Genomic DNA, 25,000 nt, shown 5'->3' on the forward strand with positions numbered 1-25,000 from the left:
ATGTAGTAATTTCAATATATCCTTAATTAAATACAACGACGGTCTGAAAATTAATATTAAAAATAATGAAAACGTTAACGGTGTGGAGGAATTTTTAGGTACAAAAAGACGCATCACCTTTTTTTTTTCTCTTTTTTCTTATTTATTTGCAATATTTTCATATAATTGGTAACTGATTTCGGATAACTAGTATACTAAAAACCTAAACAACGTACGAAACATTATACATAGTTGTCTTAGATGTGCTAAGGCGGCTATTTACAATATTGTGTTGAGTCACACACGTCGATTTATTTATAATCTTTTTCTTCTACTCCTCCTCCTCCTCCTCCTACATGTTCTTCTTCATCTTAACAATGCGAGCAGACATATCTCTGCATTATACCGGCCGTGCAATGCCAAACATTAGTATTATTTATTTATTTATTTATTTATTTATTTATTTTTTATTTTATCCTTCGATCCTCATCTCTTATCTTTTATTTTTATTTTTATTTTTTTGTAAAACTTCGTGTTTCATCTTTTTTTTCACGCTTCCTCAATAAATTCTCTAAAAATTTCAAAAACGAAGCTTAAACAATCCATAATAATCAATTATACAATTAAATATTTATTTATTTATTTACTTATTTATTTATTTATTTTTTTTTTTTTTTAAGTATGTCTTTCTCTCTCTAATCAAACAATTGCAACGAGGTAAGTTTTAAAAATTTTATTTTCAATAAAAAATAAATAAATAAATAAATAAATAAATGAAAAAAAAACCAAATCGTCATTTTGAAAGAAGTTTCAAAGAAAAGACGTAGAAAATTGAGCAAAGAAAATTGACAAAGCAAAAGCCTTTTCTATTGGAGGAACGATGCACGAATAAAAAAAGAAAAAAGAAAAAAGAAAAAAAAAAGAAAAAAAGAGAAGAAAAGTTAAAAGGAAGAATTAAAATAAAATAAAATAAAACAAAATAAAATAAAATAAAAATTTGTACGTATAAAGGAGTTCCTATGTTTAGACACATAAATCGTATAAGATACATAACACATACCTTCTTTGAAAATTCCCGATTAAACAACGATTTGTTATTTTATTCGTGATGACTCGACAAATGTCTATATTACATTAATAGTAAAAGGGCGGTGTGAATTGAACCGAGAGACTGGATATAGTTACATATTTTATGTATGCATATATATATATACACGTACATATATACACACACATATATATATATAAATCGAATGAAAGAAAACCAGCCTTTCGAATTGTCCCTTTGTGTGTGTGTTAATTCAACGTACCTCGTGATATGTTTCGTTTATTCTCGCACGTACATCCCATGCATACCATACATACACATAAATAATTAATAAGAAGAAAAAATGAAGTATGTATATTTTGAGTTTTTTTTTTCTTTTTCTTTTTCTTTTTCTTTTTCTGTTTATATTGCACTGCGATTAGAGGGTGAAAAATTTGATTAATGCGAACCGAAATTATTAGTGTGACGTGCGAACACCAATCGAAAAAAAAATATTTCTCTTCCTTAAGTATACATTATCATTCTCCCCTCTTCCTCCTACTTTTTTCCTTCCTCCATTTTGTTTATCGTCGATGCATTTCAAAATTGTTACTACAACACATATCATGAGACAGCGTCTTTGTGTGTGTGTGTGGTTTCTTTTTTTTTTTTCTTTTTTTTTTTTTGTTTAATTACACATCATAATTGCTTTATCATCGCTTTTAATAATAACGAAAAGCTCTGTAACATCGTAGAACCTTTTTTTATTTTGTATTTATCTCTTTTTTTTTTTTTATTTATTTTTTTTCACTTTTTTTTCTTTTGTTTTTTTTTTTCTTATTTTTTTAATATATTTTTCCTATCGAGTTTCTTTTTTGAAAGTTCAAAATTGGATTAGAAAAAAAAAAGGAAAAAAGAAAAAAAAAATATATATATATATATATATGGAATGACTTTAGAGAGAACGCTCTGTATATCTCGCGAATGAAAAATTGCGATTGACAAATTTACGATGAAATTCAACCATTTTTATCATACATACATATGAATGGTATGTAGTATATACATATATACGAAATCATTTTTATTTCATTTTATTTTATTTATTAATTAATTTCCTTTTCTTTTTTTTTCTTTTTTTTTTTTTTTTTTTTTTTTTAACAATGACCCGATAAAATAGACTTTGTTTCTTAATCTTTTCTTTCTTTTTTTTTTTTTTTGTTCTTTTTTGTTATTTCTACTATAATCCTTTTTCCTTTTTGCTTCTTTTTTCTTCACTTTATTATTTATTTATTTATTTATTTATTTAATAATTATTATAATTTTATTTTATTTTTAATTTAATTTAATTTAATTTAATTTAATTTAATTTAATTTAATTTTATTTTATTTCTTTTTTTTTTTCTTCAAGACACTCGCGGTTAAAAAGGGTCGACGATTGTTCATTGCGTCGATCGTAAATGTCCTACATACGTTGCAATTGTACATACATACTGTCCTCGTGTTTTAAGATTAGTACTGCACTAAAAGGATTAAAAATTTAGAAACAACCGTATATTCTTTTCTTTTTTTTTCACAACCATGCATTCCTTAAGAGAGAACAAAATTGATTTAATACTCGAAAGCGAAACAAATTTTGTATTATAAGGCTTATATTCTTCTTTCTTTTTTATTCTCTCTTAATTTTGTTTTTTTTTCTCTGTACTTTTTTTTCTTTTTTCATTTTTTTTTGTTTTTTATTTTTTTTGTTTTTTTTTTTTAATTACAGTACTCATCTTTTCACGAGGAGCCTTTCATAAAAATGACGGATATCGACGTTCGCTAGGAGGAAATCATCGTGTAAGGAAGGATATACAATGATATTCTCGCTATAGGATAATTTCTAATACTCGATATAAATTGATTAACAGAGAAAGATTGTATAAAAAGAAAAAAAGAAAAAAATAATAATTAATCGATTTAAAAAAAAAAAAAAAAAAAAGAAAAAAAAGAAAAAAAAAAAAGAAAAAAGAAAAGAAACAAGAAAAAAAAAGAGAAATTAATTTTAACATAGAACGATAAAAATGAACGAAATAACAGCTAAGGCCCGTCGTGGCATTAACGTATTAATGATTCTATCACGCATATAGAATTTTAGTCGTTCCGCTTTTACAAACGCTTAGCGACTACTCTCTACCAGACTTAAATTATCTTTTCTCTTTCTCTCTCTCTCTCTCTCTCTCTCTCTCTCTCTCTCTCTCTCTCTCTCTCTCTCTCTCTCTCTCTCTCTCTCTCTCTCTCTCTCTCTCTCTCTCTCTCTCTCTCTCTCTCTCTCTCTCCCTCCCTTTTTTTCTTTTCTTTCTATTTTTTTTTATATTTTTTTTTTATTATTTTTCTTCTGTTTTTTTTATTTTTTTTTTATTTTTTTTTATTTTTTTTTTATACAAACGCGCGAGCAGATGGCTGCTACGCGTAACCTTTCGTAAGATGATCGCCGAGCGTATATAAACCCGTTTAATATCGTTTAACGCATTTTTATAAACATATCTCTATCTATTTATATATACAAATAATAATAATAATAATAATAATAATAATAATAATAATAATAATAATAATAATAATAATAATAATAATAATAATAATAATAATAATAATATATGTATATGTATACGTGTGTGTATATATGTTTGTGGATGAATGTGGTTGGATGTATGTATATATATATATATATATATATATATATATATATATATATATATATATATATATATATATATATATGTATATTTGTATATGTATATGTATGTATATATAGATGCATGTATCACGTGTATCTGTGTGCATGTAAGGATTTTTTTTTCAATGGACAAATCCATTGTTCGCAACGTCCTTATTTTTTTTTTTTTATTGTTATTATTGTTGTTGTTATTGTTGTCGTCGTCATCGTCGTAGTCATTTTTTCACACTTCGCTAGCACTATTTAACAAATTTCTATGTTACCGATAATTATTCGTCCGTGATAAGAAATCAATTTTCGTTGCCAACTTGGAACGAATAAATACTCATCCTTTCCCTTCCCCCTTTCTCTTGGAGCTTCTCCGTTTCTCGTCTCTCGAGTATTGGAAATAAGAAAGAAAGGAAAAAGAGAAAAGAAGAAAAGAAAGAAAAAAAAAATTGAGAAGATCAAACGAGAGTCGAATTCGAAATTTATTTCTTTTTTTCCAACTCCAGTTCCTTCTCGCGATACTACAAAGAGAACAAAGAAGAGTCTCTTTCTCTCTCTTTTTTTCTTTTTCTTTTTCTTTTTCTTTTTCTCTTTCTCAAATTTTCCCGCAAGAAAGAAGCTCGATTCGATGCAAAAATCTTAATCTCGAGTAGTCCATCTTTTTCTTTATTTTTCTCCTTTCTTGTATTTTTTTTTCTTTTTTTTTTCTTTTTTTTATTTTATGCACCTATATATCGATCGTTCAACGGTAATGATATACGAGCAACGATTATTCTTTCTAATCGTTGACTTTCTAGATTATGTTTTGCCACGTTTTTAGGTTCATCCTCTTGGTGGTTCATTGTGCGTGCCGCGAAAGCGAAGACCCGCTTGCTCATTCGCGTCTTCACCTTTATCGAAGCCAGCATTACTGTTATCATAATCATCATTATTTTCATAATCATCATTATCATCGTTATCATCGTTATTATTATTATTATTACAATTATCATCATTATCATCGTCCTCATCGCCATCATCGTTATTATCGTTGCTATTGTTATAATTGCTGTTGTTGTTATTGTTGTTGTTGTTGTTGTTGTTGTTGTTATTATTATTCTTCTTGTTATTCTTCTTTTTTTTCTTGTTTATATGATCATAAAACGATTTAGAAGCGACAAGGAATGGATGCTCATGGCGTATCACTTTTCTCTAGGTTTCCAAACCTGGTACGAGGCTGTGGAAAGTTTGGATATCGTGGAAAGCTCTGCCACAGCTCTGATTGTTGTTCCTTTCAAATTTGGCCAAGTCAAAATGTTCATCGAGCGATTGCAACTCGACCAATCGTTCCTCCAACGTTTTCGCTGAATCTGCGAACCTAGCAAAGTCACAGATCCTGTCAGGATCGCAACCAACTACATCAGCGACTTCCATCATGCCTACGTCCGTTGATCTGCTTTCCAATTGAGTACTGGGGTCATCCAGGTCAGCTGGGAAGAGGACAGAGTTGTTGCAGGTATTTGTGTTGATGTTTGGCGTCATCGTCGTCGTTGCCGTTGGCGATGCCGCTTGTATCGTTGGTGTTGTCGTTGACGTTACGTTCGCCGTAGACGTATGATCAACCATGTTCGTTGGACCACGTACGTCGACTGTACCACCCAAACGATCCTCCGTATAGACCAAATGATGATGAGCCGATTCCGCGTCGTGAACATCATCGATATGAGAAAGTAATCGAGGGGTTGGGGGTAGGATGTAAAAGTCGCTGAAAACATCGTCTTGTAGATCCAACTCGTCGTGCCTTTGACGTTTCGTACTAAGCCCGTCGTTTCTCGTATCATCGGCTAGCCTATGGAAAGAAATATTGAAAAAAAAAATCGATTTTTATCGATCAAACTCGTAATAACTTTTGATTGATATTTTCCCTTTAACCTTTAGAAATTAACAAAAATGAAAATAATTCTTCGCTCACCTCTTTCTCGAGTTAGTGTCATCGTCGATGATAAGATTACTGGAAACATTGTTCTCCTTCGTCGAGTCATTCAAATACGTGACCACCGGAAGACCATAGTTTCTAGTCTTCTCGTCCCGGTTTTCACGCTGCAATCGTCTAACTGCATTGTTTATTAGAACCGATCTGCACAAACTCGCTTCGGGATCTTCGATTCTACGTAATTTTCCAGCGGATATTTTAAGAAGTCGACGACGTTCCTCTCTCGCACGATACTTTGCCGAAATCATCGTTGGTCTGCTCCTACGAATCACTAAATCCTCCTCCAATCTCATCTTAGCGCCTGCAAAAAAGAAAATGAAAATGGAACGATTTATAGATTTTGTTTATATCGACAACGTATGAGAAATTATATCCGCCTATCGAATCAATATTTACGATAAACTCGGAGCAACATATTTGATATTTTTAAGGGAAGGGGAAATGGACGAACAACATCGGAGATTACCTGGATCGGTGCCTAACTTGACGTGTTACGTCACAGTTATATATCAAATGGAATCTCTTTGAAGGTGATTATTTTTGATCGAGCTATGATATAATGATTAGTTCTTCTACTGTGAAACTTTAAAGTGTATTGTATCAAAAGGTTATTAAAATCATTTTAGAATATCTAGTATGTAATTTTCTCTAACTATAATTATATTATGGAATTAAATTAAATTCCATATATATATATATATAATTATAGAATTAAATAAAATTCAATATATATTTAATAAGATTAAAGATTTCAGTGAATCAGATTTTTAGTAACCCCCAAAATTAATTTTCTTACATTTTTAAGAGAGAAACCAATGAGAAAAATAAGAAAAAAAAAACAAAAAAAAAATAAATAAAATGAAAATAAAAACGAAAACAAAATGGAGACATTGATAAACAAGCGATCATGTTTTCTTATAAAGATAGACTATGTCGATAACGACGGAGGTGCCTTTTTCTTTTCCCCTATTGTCAACGACTGACCCAGATACACGTTTCCGTCTTTTCGACAAAACGCGATCGAATTGATGCTAGTCTGAAACATCTTCTCTTTATTTTTTCTTTTTTTTTTTTTCCTTTTCGAAACACCATCATCATATCCTGCCCTACAAAGAAGAATACACAACAACCACGACGACAACGATAACAACGACGACGACAACGACGACAACGACGACGACGACGACGACGATGACGATGACGACGACGACGCGATACATACTCGAACGTATTATTTGCTTCAAGGTCGACGAAATTATCTCTTGTTGGCGATACACGCACACACGACACAACACGTTTCAAAGCTTTCGAAAGGTTCAATTGGTGATAGTTCGTTGTTCCATCTTACGATTCGAACGTTTGAAAAATTCATTATATATAATAGTTAATTCATAAAACTCAATATGGCGATATATCATTGACAAACAATTAGACAAACGTTTCGATCTGCTACTTTTTTTTTCTTTCTTCGTAATATATTATATTTTATTTTTTCTTATTTTTATCCAATATCTTATAGATTAATTTCAAGACGCGAAGACATGAATTATATTGTAATATAACACATTTTATAAGAACAAATGTCAATGAGAAATCTATTATTTTCATGATTAAAAAGAATGTATTCAATTTTTTTCTTTCCTCATTACATTATCACTTGTATAATTATATTTTTTATTATTATTATTATTTTTCTCTTTTCTTTTTATTTTTATTTTTATTGAATATCTCGACCTTATTTAAAGAGAGACCTATAGAAGAATTATATGTATAATATATAACACGGGTTCGATAAAATATCATATAATGTCAACAAGAAGTGACATTACAAAATCGTCCTATCGGACATTGTAAATAAATTCCTCTCTCTCTCTCTCTCTTTCTTTCTCTCTCTCTCTCTACCCCCCCTTCCTCCTATCCCCCCTTTCTCTTTCTGTACGTGATAACGAGTCGTATAATTTTTCTCGAAGATTTTACAAAAAATAGAAAACAAAATAAAAAAAAAAAAAAAAAAAAAAAGACGGTAGAGTGAGACTATATAAATTATGAATTATCTTGGTTCGCATTAAAATATGCGAATGCAAGAGATATAACGTCACCCATTGGAAAATGATCTTCCGTTGGGTATAATCGTCAAATGAAAATGGTAGACAACGATGTTTTATCCAGCGTGCCGATCCATAAAGAAGGCTTTATGTATTATCCAGTTTTCGACGACGGTAACTCGTAGTTTAATGCGTCACGATTGAATCATACAGTTGCTATGAAAATGACGTGTAATAGACAGCAATAACACAATCAAACTAGCAAGTATATAATATATACTGCACTCAGTATAGTTGGCTGCTTTTTAAGCGGATCTCTCATTTGCTCTCTCTCTCTCTCTCTCTCTCTCTCTCTCTCTCTCTCTCTCTCTCTCTCTCTCTCTCTCTCTCTCTCTCTCTTGCCTACTTATTTTATTTAATACATAAATATGTATATGCATCTAGATATTTTTCATAATATAATTATCATTTAATTTCGACGGTTAATGTGCTTTACAACTTTTATAACATAACAACGTTCTTTAACAACACATTGTTAATTGGTCATGAGTATATACTCGTTTACGACGAAAGCAAGCATGCACATGCATCCAAGTTATTTAATTATTAAAGTACAAAATAATAATGCAATTCGTGCAATTTTACAGAACAGGTCAAAGGTATCAAGGGTGAGGGTCAAAAGTTTCTAGATGATTTTAAATATCGCTTATCCTTTTTCTTTTTTTCTTTTTTTTTTTTTTTTTCTCTCGAGACTCTTTAGATTAATGTCTCCCTCCCGTTTTTTCGCTTTTTTCCCCCCTTTCGAATTATAAAACTTGCATGAAACTATAGGTTTAAAAAGTCTCGAGGAAAAAAAAAGAAAAAAAAAAGAAAAAAAAAAAAGAATAATAGATCTTTTAAAATCATTTGGAAATTTCTTAGATCATCACTTTTATTACGTCGAATAATGTTTTCTTGACTTTTATGTTATCAATTTTCCTAAATTTGTAATATTTTAATTGTGATTTTAATTTTCAATTATATATATATAATCAAGACGAAACGCATTATCTTTTTTACATATTTATATGTATATAATAACTATCATATGTGAACAATGTGTTAAAATATTACAAGGATGGCCGGTAAAAGATAAAAATAAGAAATCGTTGCTTGTGACCTTCGGTCGATAAAATGAAAATTTTCATTTTCATAGTCAAATCGTTTTGGAATATAACTTCGAGGTAATAAACGAGATTGGATTTCTTCGAAGCGACTATCTCGTCATTTTCGAAGTATTCTTTCTTTTTCTTCTTCTCCTTCTTCTTCTTCTTCATCTTTTTTCTTTATAACATACTTTGAATTTATTGTTATACACAACACGTTCCTTTTTTTTTTCTTTTCCAAGTACTCGGATAAATAAGAGAACATGTACTTTCTTTTGAGAATTTTTTTTTTTTTTTTTTAAGGAAAAAAATTACTTGAGTGAAAAATCGAAAATAATAAAACCATACGTAGATATTTTCTACAAATATGAAATACTCGTTCGTGATTGGTCAAAAATTGTCATCGTTAAGGCGGCTTTTAATTTTATCTTCGTATAAAATTATTACTTATTATTCACGAATTTTTTTACTCGAAGAAATATATTACATTTATTTTAATATTAATATATAGTTTATATATACACACACACGTATATATATATATATATATATATTAATATATTTTTTAATTAATATATGTATCATGAATTTTTCATAACATACGTATAACAAAAAATTGCATTTACGAAAGTAGGCTTAAAGATTCGAGCGCGGCTTCCTACATGTGTAGGTGCGTAAGCGTGTGCGTATTTAGTGAGCTTGTGAATGCGTACGCGTGAAGGTGTGTATCTACGAGTGCTTTTTCTCATCGCCTCGGTAAGCGCGTCGTTTTTAGTAGAAAACGAGGACACGATTGTTTCGCCTCGGTGCTTTTTCGGACGCAACTTGTTTCGCTTCCTGCAAAAAGGTGATTCTTTAACGTCGAACTACGAAAATCCCATAGAAAATTGTGTATAAGTGATTTACGTCCATTATGCGTTCGTACATATATACATATATACATACATACATACATACATACATACATATATACATATATATATATATACACATAGATAAGAGTAATCGGTTAAACGAGTCATCATAGTTCATGGTTATTTTTATATCTTTATTAAGACGAAACACGCAAAATAGATCGATCGGTAAAACAGAAAACCTTTCTTTTATCTTTTTCTCTCTCTTTTTATATATATATATATATATATATATATATATATATATATATATATATAAAATAATTAATTTCTTAGAAAAATTAAACAAGGAAAACTAATAAAAGAAATTAAATTCGTCAATTGGAAGATAAGTAATTACGTATGCATATATATGTATATATATATATATATATATATATATATATATATGATGCATGTATGTATATATGTATGTACGTACGTATAAACATGTACGAATCAAGATGGCGGAGCTTCTTCATGCGACACGACATATCGTGGTTTTACATTCCGTTAATAGAAAGCTACTTGTGAAACGAGATACAATTATGCGAGTTGGTTGGAATGGTAGATGAGTAGTAAAAAAAAAAAAAAAACGCACAGCACACACACGCACACACGTAGGACATACAAAAGAAAAAGAAGAAAGAAAAAAAGAAAGATAGAAGACATGTAGTAAATAAGTAGAAAGTATAAATCGTAGTGATTTCGTGTGAAATCTGGACGATAGTCTCCTTCCTAAGAGTAAGTTCCTTTTTAAATGGGTCAATTGTAGGTTAACTAATTAAATGGCTACAACCAAACCGAGGGAGAATTAAATCGTTAAGCAAGCCGAAACGTTAAGTTACGTCTATTTATTTATCCGTGCTTTAGAGAGCTCACGCATTCGTGATCATCGAGATGACAAAATCGTATGTATGTTGTGTATTTTGTGTGTGTGTGTGTGTAACTGTAAGTGTAAGTACAGTAAGTAAGTAAGTGTAAATGTAAGCGTACGTTCTACTTTAAAGGTACAACTATTACCAACCACCATCGTTGTACTGCTTTAGGTATCTGAATTATTTCGTCACTCAATTGTTCCGTTTCGACGCGATTAGTTGTGGAAAAAAAAAAAAAAAGAAAAGAAAAAGAAAAGACAAACAAGCAAAAAAGGAAGTAGCAAGAAAGTCGAACGAACAAACAACCTGTCGACAGTCGGAATTGAATTTATTCGTAAATTAATGATTATAAATATAAACGCGATGATTTTTTTCTTCGCGAAATAATAAACGCTTGTAAGTCATATTTCTATGAAATCGAATTTTTCGCGGGGCGGAAAGGGGTGATGGGGAGAGCGGGAAAAACAGCCAACGTACCACCGATATCATCCTCAAGGATTTTTCTAAACGACTCATCATCGGGAATCTTATTTCGAGGAATTTAAACGCAATACTCGTTTTTAGGATTTTCCAGGCGGACGCAGTTACAAACAGGATATATTCTTTTACATCTCATCTTATTTTATAACTTCCTTTGATATTATAGGTTATTTCGTATGTATCATATGTACATATGGCTCGTGTTACTTCTTAGGGCTTGCCCTTTTAGAAACGAGTGATAATCTATCATCTATTTGACAAATATATGACATTGTTGTCTGCATTATGAGAATATCGATATTCGATATATACTTACACACGCCCATATACATATATACATACATACATATATACATATATATATATATATAAATAAACATGATACATTTATAATGATAAGAAACTAAAAAGTAGTTTCTGAAATTTTTATGGGAAATACTTTATCTTTTTTTTTTATTTTTTTTTTATTCTTTTTTTTTTTTTTTAATTGAATATACCCATCGAGAACTGTCTTGTAAATCCATTGATGAATATAAAATGATAATAAAAATGAAAATAATAATAAGACAAAAAAAAGGGAAAAAAAAAAAGAAAAGAAAAGAAAAGAAAAAGAAATATTTTTTTTCAACTAATGCTCGTTATCTAGTAAACATCGTTATTAATTAACTTCCAACACTTGGTATTATCACGATGATGGAGACAAGAATACGCGCGTACTCGAAATAATCAAGTGCGACAGCTTTGGTTAAGCGATCGGTCGATAGATGGCGACAATCGCGCAGAATGGCGACGAACCCATCGTCGTCGTCGTCGTGTCATACGAATTCCGTTGCAAACCGAAAGAATCGACATAACGGTGTGCGTGTGTTTGTAAAGCATGCGCTCGCGCGCGTGACACTTGTTGCTAAAAAAAAAAAAAAAAAAAAAAAAGAAAAAGAAAGAAAGAAAAACAAATGGGTAAAAGGAAAAACGTTCGCGGTTTCAAGACAAGATCGTCCAATAGTTTCTATGTACCTCAGTACCGTGGTAAAATCAGACTTGGAAAAAGGTAACGCAGCACACTTATTGTTAGTCTCTCTTGCCTTCTTCCTTATGGAATCTCGACTATTCGATACCTTCTTGCTTTTCATTTACTACGTGACGGAATGTTAATGAGATTCAAGATAAGTTAAGAAATCATTTTTTTTCTTCTCTTCTTTTTTTTTCTTTTTTACAAGATTAACATTCGCTACAGAAATATGGATGAATAATAATTGTCGAATCGACGCTTTTTATATTCTCTTTTTTTTTTTCTTTCATTTAAAGAAGAATTTTTTTTCAAATTGGTATTATACGCACGCATATGTTTACAACATTTTTAAATACTTTTCTTTATATCAAATTTTATTTTTTCATTATTTAATCATCTATTATTATATATTTATTATTCTTTATTATATTTTGTATTATTTATTTTTGTATAAATTTATTTCTTAAATTAAGTATTACGGTTAATGTTGATTGGTTAATTCTCGATGTATCTTTAAAAAGATTGTTTCCTTTCTTTTTTTTTTCTTTTTTGTTTTTTATTGCTCGATACGATCGTCTACCTATTTTGGCCTACTCTTTTATGGGGGAAACAGATATTCTAGAAGACCAAAGTAGTACAATATAGTTCTTCGAAAGTAGTAGAGACTCATATAAAGAGAATGTATGTATGTCTTATGTGTTATATATATATATGTACGTACATGTAAAAGTAGGTACATAAACCTGTTTCGGAAAGTGAGTGAAAGACTTTCTTTAGATATTTATCTATTGATCGATCGATCGATCGATTGATTTCGAGACTTCATGAAAACGTGCCGTGACGTATTATTCGACATCCGCGCTTTGCTATTACGTTAAATAGAATAGTCGTCGATGGTTACGTTAAGATTCAAGTTTCGAAAGTAATTCTCTAATAATATTTGTTGCATCCGATGGAAATAGAAATGAGAACGCGTTGTCTCGAATTACGAGAACTTTAGTCATATATGCTGAGAATTCAATTGGATCACCTTTCATTTTCGGAAACTCGAAAAACTATCTTTAGCACAAAAGATTATCGTCGTCTTTCTCTATCTCTATCTATCTTTATCTATATATATATATATATATATCCATACATTATATATACAAATATATATATATGTATGTATATATATATATCTTTATAACTTGAATTATCGAGACATTGTTAAAGTGATTTGCGCGACAGTAGCGACACGTCACGGACATTTACCGTAAATATAATCGATTTGATTTTAGATATCGAAATATAGATTGAGAATGAATATAAAGATACGTATTAAGATAGAGAAAGGTAAGATGGCGTCGTGAAAGAAAGAGTGATCATTTCGTTGAAAGTTTCAAAGATGATATTCGCGAGATATTTTGAAGCAAGGGTAAAATTTCAATGGATAGGAAAGGAAGAGGAAGAAGAAGAAGAAAGATGGCAGGAGAAGAGGGAGGAAGAGGAGAAAGAGGAGAGGAAGGAAGAAAGGAAGGAAGAAAGGAGGTGCACTAAGCAAGATAGGAGGAGGCGATTTTACGCTCGAGGTACGCCTAGGCTAACTTTCTCCGCGAATGAAAAAAAACACGTCATAAGATATATACGCGTTACCTAACCTATAAAGTCTATCTTCGAAGTCGCTGACTCGTGCGTCCTCTTAGAAACCCTCTTTTCCGATCCCCCCTCCCCTGCCCGCCAGAGCTCTTCAACCCTCTAACATCGAACTCATTCCTTCTCTTTCATTTTTAAACGTATTATATCCTCGTCGCACCAGTTTTTCTTTTCTTTTATTTTTTTTACTTTTTCTGTCTCCCTTTCTTTTTCATTGGTTATACATACATATATGCATACGTGTATATTATCTACCATTCGACCTTGTTTGTGGGAAAAAAAAGTGTTCTACGTAGCAAACTTTTTTCATTTGTACACTCACACACACACACACACACACACACACACAAAAGTATAAACGTACATGCACATTCTCGATTCGAAATAATTTCTTAAAAAGAATCAACTTAATCGAACGAAAAAACTTTTGATTTTTTATAATTAGAAATATTCGAGATTTTAATGTTTTAGACTAATTTGCTTTTCTCATTTCGATAATGAAATAATTCATTAGCTTTGGCTCCTCCCCCTCCACTCTCGGCAATGGACTCTCTTCGATCGATTTCCGTTCTGCGAGACGGTACCACCAACATTTCCACGCATATACACACGTATACGTACGTAACATATATATATATGTATATATATATATATATATATATATATATATATATATATACACATGCATATAGAGACATACCATACGTCGGACCGAGGCTTGTGCTTTGCAGTTTAGCTCGTAGTACATACATATGTATATATCATGTATGTACTTACTTCGCTGGATGCGTACCGTTACATCCATCCTACTCTTACATCATTGTTCTACAGCGTTTGCCGATTAAACGGAACTTTAACCTCAAATGAAATTAGATCTTGTTAGAATTGCATTTTCGTAGTACTTGAAATATATATATATATATATATATATATATATATATGTGAAAGATATAATTCAATTTATTAACATTAAATCAATATTAATCGATATTCGACATATCGATTTCTCTCGAGCGTTATTTTAAAAATACGTCACTGGATTACGCGAAAGAGAGAAAGAAAAATGAAGAAATATGTCCGTATAAGTATAGACGACTTCCTGAAACTTTAAACACGAAAGATAATTCATGTAATTTATTAACAATGAATTAATATTAATCGATATTTGATTAAAAATAATGTTTCTCGAGCGCCATTTTGAAAATATCTTATCAAGATTATTTCGCGATATTAAAAATTCGAGATATAATACAATTGATTTATTAACAATGTAATTAATATCAATCGATATTGAATTAAATGATTTTGCTTGGGCGTCATTTTTTAAAATATATCACGATTGCTCGAAAGAAGAAAAAAAAAAAAAAAGAAAAAGTCACAATTAAGTTCTTACTTACGTGATAGGAAGAAAAAAAAAAGATCCATGTAATAGAATAGAACCGATCACAATCTAGAACGATCAAAATAGAAAAATATATAATATAAAAATAATGTTGTTCCTCTATTGCTCTCGGTTACGTTTAAAGAGGATGAACAAGAAGAAGAAGAAGAACGGAGGCCGGCCATGTCTCTAAGGAACGTTGGCCCGTGTCCGTTCTCTCCGCAGGGGCCTTGAAAGGAATGCGCGCGCGCGCGCCTCTTAAAAAGAAATCGGTGAATGCGCTTTTACACGCGTGCTTATAAATAAATGCGTCCAGTGAACCGGACGTGCTATCGTCGAAAAAATATTTGATCCTCTCCTCTTTTTTTGCATCGATACGCGTTCAAAATCTTTTCCAAAGTACGTTTTACTTTTATATAATTTTCTGTTAATCGATTACAAAGTTTAAAAAAAAAAAAAAAAAAAAAGAAGAAAAAAGAAATAGAACTACAATCGTTGGACGTTACGCGATCAAATTTAATTAATTTTTTTCTTTTTCCTTTTCTTTTTTCTTTTCTTTTTTTCTCTCCTTTTCTTTCTTTTATTTTTGTTCTCGCGTTCTCGAAACACGTCCTCCCTTTTCCCCATAATAGCCTTTCACTTTTCGATATAGTTTCTTTTTCTTTTTTTTTATTCTCTTTTTTAAAAATGTTGAATATTCTTAACGGGAGTTATCAGACGTAACAAAAGTTTTATCAATAATGTTAATAGAAATTATACATATATTTTGTATTATTAAAAAAAAAAAAAAAAAAAAATGGCATATATATATGTATATAAGAAAATGGACAAAAATCGTACATTTTTTGCTTTTAAAACAAAAAAGAAAATGTATTAATCTGGATTATCGAAAGTAACTTAAAGTATCTCATAAATATACAGATAGGTAGTTTGTTCTACTTTGTTGGTAGTTCTCTCCACTCTCTCTCCTCTCTCTCTCTCTCTCTCTCTCTCTCTCTCTCTCTCTCTCTCCCTCTCCTCTTTACGTGTATATATCTATAGTATTTTTCTTGGCACGGCTATCGAGCAAGTAGCAGCAGTAGCAGCGCAGCAGTACCAGCTTCTCTTTCGCTTATTGGACGCTTCCATTTTCAGGAGGAAAATGAAAAGGTTTCGATCGCACCTTCTACTTCATTGGATTCTTTTCTCTCTACCAACGTCTCTTACGTAGCGTAGTACATAGAAATGTAGATGCATGCATATATATATATATATATATATATATATACATACATACGTCTCTCTGTGTACTCTAGTAAAAATCCTTTTTTTTACAAACTAACTCTCGACGACAAGTCTCTGCATACACACATATAGAAAGAGAGAGAGAAAAAGAGAGAGAGAAGATAGAGAGAAAAAGAAAGAGAGAGAGAGAGAGAGAAAGAGAGAGAGAGAGAGAGGACTTGCGACGCCATATATTCGAGACGAGGACAATATGCAAGGTTATCGGAAAGCGACAGGGATACTTTGATACTTTGTTTCTCTCTTTTTTACACACATTCTCTCTGTAAGTGAGAAATGTTACATGTATGTATACATCTGTGTGTATATATATATATGTATGCGATGGTTGAGTTGATATTATTGTCGCTTGGGTTAATTTGTTTATTCAATGATTTTACAAAATTTCATCTCTCTCTTCTTTCATGAATGAATATTAGTAACATATATATATATATATATATTCGTGTATATTATTAAGTGAATCCAAATAAATCGTTTATCGACTGACTTTACAAAAGTCGAGAACGAGAGAATCTTTAAAAAAAAAAAATAAATAAAAAAAAGAACGGTTTATTGCTGACTTTGCAGTAAACAATATTATTTTATTGGGAAGTAAGCGAATCAAAAGTTATTTCCCTTGACAATAATTAACTTTACTTTCCATTTACCTACCATCTTTATATATATATATATATATATATATATATATATGTAAGTATATACGGATATAATGTGCATTGATTAGTAAGCATTAAACGCAAAGATTTGCTTGATCGATTTTGCATCGCTAATAATTTCTAATTAATTTAAGTAATTAATTTCCTGCGAAATTGATTTACATGAAATATATGACAACCCTATATATTTATTCCCGATTCTTTTGAAATTCGCAGACGGTGGCATTGAAAAAAGAGACTTTTAGGCATGTATTATGTATTAACGTGTTGTTGATCGTCGTTCAAATCGATACGAGACGTTATATATCGTTGTTTATGTGTCACATGTGTGTGTGTGTGTGTACACATGTGTGTTTGTACTGTACGTATCGTTGATTAATTTCTTTTGATATGTTTTAACAATCCTTGATTGACATTGATCGATAATACCAGCCGATCTTATCAGTCCAAAATAAAAATTCTTATCTCTATAAATCTCTTTTGTATTTGCGAAGATATATATATATATTTACTAATAATAATATATATATATATACACAATGTCTCCTTGATTATTATTTTAATTGTCCATATATACATATGTATACATACGCGCAACTTCTTTTTTTTATTATTATTAAACAATAATAATAATAATAATAATAATAATAATAATAATAATAATAATAATAATAATAATAATAATAATAATAATAAAAGAGAAGAAACCATAGATAATTGTCAGTAAGATTACAGATCAATTTTAAATAATGGCGCCCAAAGTTCATCTCCTAATAATCATCAATTATCCTCGAATTTAATTGGTTCCCGTTTACAAACGCAATTTCTGATTGGTCGAACAGAGATACGTAAGGCATCGTTACGAATATCATACATACATAAGTATCTATGATACGTTATACCTTATGTTACGTTACGTTACGTTACGTTACGTTACGTTACGTTACGTTACGTTACGTTACCTTAACGTTACGTTTAGGTTACGGTTAGGTTAACACTGTCGTGATACCGATTCCGTGGACAGATCGTTTTTGTTTCATGCAAACATAACGTGATGAGTTATCAAAAGCTTGTCACATTAAGGTACTTAAACGATGGCGCACGCGTCACGAGTAATCTTTCCTAGTGTTTTCGATGTGTGTGTATGTGTGTGAATATATGTATGTATGTATATATGATGAGTGCCACACATGTGTCATGTCACATCTATATATATATATATATCCATGTGCTCTATATGTGTTTCTCTCTATATATGCAACACAGCACTACGTCGAATAGCGAAATGGTGGGGGAGAGTAAAGACGTAAGGATAGAGAGAGAGAGAGAGAGAGAGAGAGAGAGAGAGAGAGAGAGGCGCTGAGTGTAGAGGAGAGGCGAGGCGAGTGAAGAGTACGACGATGCCGACGCAAATATTGTCGAGCGTCGAGTGACGTCACGAAGAGGGAGAACAGCAGCGCGTACTACGTTCGCGTTTGGCACATGCGTGCACGCTCCTACGCTGCCTTCTGTCCTCATCCCCTCTCCTCGTCATTCTCCTATCCCCCCTACCTTATTTCTTACTCCCTACTCTCTACTCCTTTCTTTCACCTTCCTCACACGACAGGTACGTACGTACGTACGTACGTAGTGTTATGTATATATATATATATATATATATACATACGTGCGGTAACGTGACGACACTACTTACATGTCCTAAAGAATTATCCGGATGCACGCGTGCTCTTTCTATTCAAGCAATTCATACTCATATATATATATATATGTAATACGTATTATATGCGTATGTAAGCAAGCGTATCCCCTTTACGTTATTAATTAATTAATTAATTAATCAATTAATTATTTAATTAATTAATTGATCGATTAATTATCTTACTGATCATTCTTCTTTCTTTTCCTTCAATTTTCGTTTTTTTTTTCTTCCGACGTTATTATCAACGTCGTCATTTTTTTGCTTGTTATCGTTATTTATGTATTTATTTATTTATTTTTCTTTCTTTTTCTTTTATATCCCGTTCGTTTGTAATTTTTTTTCAAGAATTTGTTGTGCTAATCGCGTTGATGATCATTCCGTAAATTTTTCTATGCATGTTCCTATGTATATATATATATGTGTGTGTGTATGTATGATATATACTGTGGATCATTTACATGTCTCTCTCTACTACTTATGTACTTTCGATGATGCTTCTCTAGTTTCGATAAGATGCATGATGTATATATATATATATATATGTAAGTAAAGGTATGTAAGTATTAGTAGGAAAATCATGTTCTCTCGGAAGTGCGATAATACCAATATCAATGTATATAGTAGAATCGTGATGGTAGGAGAAGGAAAGAGAAATAGATTCGTATATGTAGGACGCGGTACCGTTTCGCATTACTGGTGTTACGACGCGACTTTTTCGTTTTTGCTTTTTTTTTTTTTTTTTTTTTCTTATGTTTTTTTCTCTTTTATGAATTTTTTAAAATATAATTTTAATTTGCACTTATTTACTTCTCCCCTAAGAGATATATAAATCGCGCCCACGATTTAAGACATTCTTGTATTGATTTTATCATTTTTTTTTAATTCAATCAAATTTGTATATATATATATATATATTTATTTAATTTCAATTCGCATTTAGTTTTTCTTTTGCGTTTCTTATTCTCCTTCTTTTTTTTTTTTATTTTCTTCTTTTTTTATTTTATTTTTTTTTTATTTTTGGCAAGTGAAAGATACGACTCAAAAAAAATCTCTTTTTTTTCTTGTCGCACGTTTGTAATTTTGTTCAATTTTTCTTTTTTTCCTTTTTCTTTTTTTCTATTTTTTTTTGTCTGATACCATACATGCATATATATATATATCATTTTAATTTTCATGAAACGTCCAATTTTCAGGATCAAACCAAGTTCGTTATTATTATAATAATAGGTGGATGTTTATTCGAATGTTATTACGAAAGTAATGGGTGAAAAAGAGATGGGGTGGCGGGAGGAGGGAGGGGAAAGAGAGAAGAAAAAAAGAAAAAAAGAAAAAAAAAGAGGGACGTCGAGAAATTGACAAGGGAAGGGGGAAAAAAGAAGTGCCCATGGTCGGATTGTACTTTATTACCGCGATTTATGTAGTAGAGAGAGAAAGAGAGAGAGAGAGAGAGAGAGAGAGAGAGAGAGAGAGAGAGAGAGAGAGAGAGAGAGAGAGAGAGAGAGAGAGAGAGAGAGAGAGAGAGAGCTTATGCGCGCGATGACGACCGTCGAGGTTGTACGGAGCCACCGTTAAATAGGCCGTGACCATTCGAACGACTTTCTCCCGCAGCCGCAATGAGCGGACACTTTGGGGGGAAAAAAAAGAAATGAAATAAAAAAAAAAAAAAAAAAATAAAAATGAAAATGAAAAAACAAAAAAGAAAAACGGAGAAAATAGCTCTCGTATTTAGAACAGACTAAGATAACGATGTGTAAATGTGTATATATATATATATGTGTGTGTGTGTGTGTGTGTGTGTGTGTGTGTGTGTGTTCTCTCGTGTCTCTTTACGAGAGAGAGAATCGTGCTGTTGTTTGTTCGATTCGATTAAGTCAAATTCCTCAATAATAATAATAATAATAATAATAATAATAATAATAATAATAATAATAATAATAATAATAATAATAATAATAATACTAATAATAATACTAATAATAATAATAATATTTTATTTGTATTGTTATTATTATTATTGTTGTTGTTATTATTACATACACATATATATAATATATGCAAAATGCATAATCGTGTGTTATTTAGCGATTATATTCGAGTTCGAATTTGTTCATACAAAGAAAATAAATTAATTAATTTAAAAAAAGAAAAAAGAAAAAAAAAGAACAGATAACATAAATAAATTAATAAATAAATGTATAAAAAGAATTGTAGGATCATTTCTAAAATGAAGAAAATTTGTTTCGAATTACGAAGGAGAGAAGCTTTGAAAATTTCAACTTGGTAAAATTACTATCTTCTCTGTCTGTCGTCGTCCTAGTCGTTTTGTCATTGTCGTCGTAGTCGGAAATTAACGTGCGCATTATTTTCCCATAATTTTCCATGCAAGTAAGTCTCTTGGTTACGTTTAATTAGCTTGCTAGTAGGGGCTCCACTTTCCTGTTAAATTGCATCAAGAAGTTCGGTACAATGTGCCTCCGACGTTTCGCGAACAAGAAGCGTCGAAACGAATGCGAGTTGCGCTAACTTCAACAGAAAGAGAAAGAGAGAGAAAGAGAGAGAAAGAGAGAGAGAGAGAGAGAGAGAGAGAGAGAGAGAGAGAGAGAAAGGTGAGTTGCTTTGGTTCGTTACCATACAATTACATTAACAAAATAATACATTTTACACCTTTTTTTTTTTGTTCTCTTCTTTTCTTTCTGTCTTTATTTATTTAAACAACGTCTAAGTCGATAATCTCGAAGATTTCGATATGACAATCGAATTAATTCTCGTAGGCGATAATCAAGGAGTAATGACTTAACCTCAAAAACAAATCGTGTAACGGCGCAATAGATTCTATCACGAGATCGAGACGAGAAAGTATTATAAAGCTTTAAATATTAATTTTCGTTATATCCATACCGATCTTTATTAGTTCGTATTCGCGGGTACGACTTATTTCATTCGTGGTTTATCTGAATTTTCCAAGGAGAAAAGAAAAGAAAAAAAAAAAAGAAAAAAAAAAGAAGAGAACGAAGTTCGATGTACAAGCAGAAACAATATTCGTAATAATATAAAGAGCGAACGTGATTATCGAATTACGGAATAAATTACGATCACAAGTTCGGAGCGTGACAAAAAGAAAAAGAAGGAAAGAAAAAATATCAGCTGATTCGAGTCGATCATTTTCATGATGTTTTAAAATACATATTGACATCGGATCAATAATCACATGATAATTATAAAAGCTAACGAACATACACAGATATATTTGATTAAACAGGAGAGAAAGAGAGAGAGAGAGAGAAAGATAAAAAAAAGGAAAAAATAAAAAAAGGAAGAAAAAAAAAAAAAAAAAAAAAAAAAAAAAAAAAAAAAAAAAAAGATTGTTCAACGAAAGATTAGAATTACAAAATTTCGCTGAGTGCGCGGCGCGGATCGTTCTCTCCGTCGCCACCATTCGCGCCAAATGATATTCTATTCTTGCGCGAGCTTCTTGCAGATACGACGACGAAGACGACGACTACGACGTACGATGTGAGATTGAGATACGAGAGTACGGGGCGCCGACGACGCAACAACAACGACGTTGACAACGAAGAAGACGACGAAGACGACCGATGACAACGACAACGTTTACTATTACACAGAATAAAAAGAGAGAGAGAGAGACAGAGAGAACAAGAAAAAAAAAAAAAAAAAAAAAGAGGAACGGTCGATCGATAGATTGAATTGATCTTTTCTTTGGCTTGCATTTGCTTCGGGGATCATCGTCGACGGGGTACAAACGCGACGATAAGCGCTATCAATCGGAAGCAATGAACGTATATGCTTGTGTATGCGTATATATGTGTGGTGTGTGTATGTATATACATAAAAACCATATAAGCATTCATATATGTATATATATATATATACGTATGCTGTATAATATATAATTCGTGAAGTTGCTGCCTGTGGTCGTCGAGAGAAGTCGCATCTCTCGCTATCTCTCTCTCTCTCTCTCTCTCTCTCTCTCTCTCTCTCTCTCTCTCTCTCTCTCTCTCTCTCTCTCTCTCTCTCTCTCTCTCTCTCTCTCTCTCTCTCTCTCTCTCTCTCTCTCTCTCTCTCTCTCTGTCTCTCTTGTGTTCTAGCGGTCACGAGGTCACGACGATTCCCGATCGCAGAGTCCGAACTTTACCGAACAAAGGAACTGCAACTCCGGATGGTTATCTACGTAAATCGAGTCGGTGGTTACGCCGTCGTTAAGCGATAACGGTTAACACTTATTTTTTTTTTCTTCTTTTTTTTTTTTTTTTCCTTTACACTGTTGTGTATGAACTCTTCTCCCGATCGATTCGTAGAAATAATATTATCCCATCCTCTTCACTTCTTTCTTCTTCTTTTGTCCTATCAATTCTTCTCTCTCTCTCTCTCTCTCTCTCTTTTGAGCGCACGAACAATAAAAAAAAAAAAAAAAAAATTCGACATGTTCGAAAACGAATTGGAGAAGAAAAATTGTGTTATTTGTTTTTTGTTTCTTTTTCTTTTTTTTTTTAATCTGGTATTTTACTATATGTATGTATATATGTATGTATGTACATGTATATATATTCGTGAAATTAGTAGCGTAACGGAAAGAGTTCAATAACACCAAGAAGACAGGAGAGGCTCGCGTGAAAGGAACGTCGCCCTTCACTTTCTCCGAATCGCCGATTTCGCATACTACTGCTACTATTACTATTACTATACTCTTAATATTACCTACCACTTATCCTTTTTTTTTTTTCTTTTTCCCCGTCAGAATTAAGATTTAATCATCTAACGTAAAACTTTATCTTTTCTAAATTTCTATCATTATCTATGATTTAAATGTTAATCCAATCAAACATTAACTCTTATCTATATAAGAAATATTAAGATTATTATCGATAAGTGATATAAGAGAGAAGTTTTCTATTTAGGAATGAAATGTTGTTAATTTCTATGGTAATTTTATCGTTACAAATGTTTCCAACATATATATGTTCGTGTTTATTTATCGGTTATTTATCGAAACGTGTTGAATAAGAATCAATCCTAAGAAAACCTGAAATCCATAAATAAATAAATAAATAAATATATATATATATATATACATCTACACATACACATATACGTACACATATACGTACGTATTAACCTCAATTTGGAAATAAGATTGTAGAATCTATTTATTTTTTACATATCTAAAGTAGGTTTAATAAGACGCACAATCCAGATGTAAATGATTTCTTTGACAACTCTCACTCGAATTTTATCTCTACAAGGAAAAGAGTTAAAAAAGAGAGGGAAAGAAAGAAAGAAAGAAAGAAAGAAAGAAAGGATGGAAAGAAGGATAAAAGAAACGAAGAAAAAGAACATCGAACGACGATCATCCGCTTACTTTGTTGGGCAAAGGCTGCCGCGTTTGCCATAAAGCTACATCAATACACGGCAATCACGCTAAGAGCAGATGTTATGCCCCCGCCAGGCCAACGGCGTCTCGTCGATGGCGAGCCGAAGAAGAGAGTGGTGTAAGAGAGAGAGAGAGAGAGAGAGAGAGAGGCGAGAAGGTAGTGGGGGAAACGATCGGCTCGCATCGCCGATACTCGGCAGCCGAAGTGCTTAGCCGCTGTCGGTCGTCTGACGATACTACGCGCCAACAGCAGCAACAGCAGCAGCAATAGCAGCAACAGCGGCAGGCAGGCAGACAGGAGGCGCACTACTACACAAAGTTTCATGGCACGCGTGCGCGTTTCTCTGTGTGCGTATTCACCGCCACCGCACCGCCACTACCGCCTCCATCACCACCACTACCGCCTCCATCACCACCACTACCGCCGCCGCCGCCACGCGAGATAGTTCGTTAGTATAGTCGCGGATTGGCTGGAAAGAGGAGTGAGAGAGAGAGGGGGTTTAGAGGGGGCAAGTGGCATGAGTAGAATGCGATGACGACGATGCGATAGACCGACAGGACGACGAGAACGTTAAAGAGAGAGAGAGAGAGAGAGAGAGGGGGGACAGACAGACAGGCAGGCAGACAGACAAACAGACAGACAGAGAGAGAGAGAGAGAGAGAGGAGAGATGACAAGGAGGTCGGAAGGAGGGAAGTGAGGTTTGACTCGACGTCGACGTCGACGTCGCGAGAGAACGCGAGTCCGGGACGTGCCTGTGGCGTCGACGGTGTAGCTAGACGACGCCTGACGTCACACCTTCTCCTCCACTACCAGCTT

The 25,000-nt window shown here is 32.0% G+C and overlaps 2 protein-coding genes across 2 annotated transcripts in view; one reads left to right on the forward strand and one right to left on the reverse strand.

The window, feature by feature from the left end:
- east (enhanced adult sensory threshold) overlaps window positions 1-2,909 on the forward strand; it is a 22,210-nt gene extending 19,301 nt beyond the window's left edge. Inside the window, exon 9 of the mRNA XM_035876820.2 lies at window positions 2,775-2,909. The gene's annotated coding sequence lies outside the window, so the exon portion shown is untranslated. The remainder of the gene's footprint in view (window positions 1-2,774) is intronic.
- LOC118446187 (uncharacterized) overlaps window positions 2,569-25,000 on the reverse strand; it is a 42,911-nt gene continuing 20,479 nt past the window's right edge. The window contains exons 2-3 of the mRNA XM_085659743.1: window positions 5,665-5,986; window positions 2,569-5,541 (exon numbers count right to left, since the gene is read on the reverse strand). Coding sequence (XP_085515869.1) covers window positions 4,905-5,541; window positions 5,665-5,978 — 951 coding nt within the window. The 5' untranslated portion in view covers window positions 5,979-5,986 and the 3' untranslated portion in view covers window positions 2,569-4,904. The remainder of the gene's footprint in view (window positions 5,542-5,664; window positions 5,987-25,000) is intronic.

The sequence above is a fragment of the Vespa mandarinia genome, chromosome 10 (assembly GCF_050613455.1).
Source record: "Vespa mandarinia isolate Hongniang chromosome 10, ASM5061345v1, whole genome shotgun sequence".
NCBI classification, from domain to species: domain Eukaryota; kingdom Metazoa; phylum Arthropoda; class Insecta; order Hymenoptera; family Vespidae; genus Vespa; species Vespa mandarinia.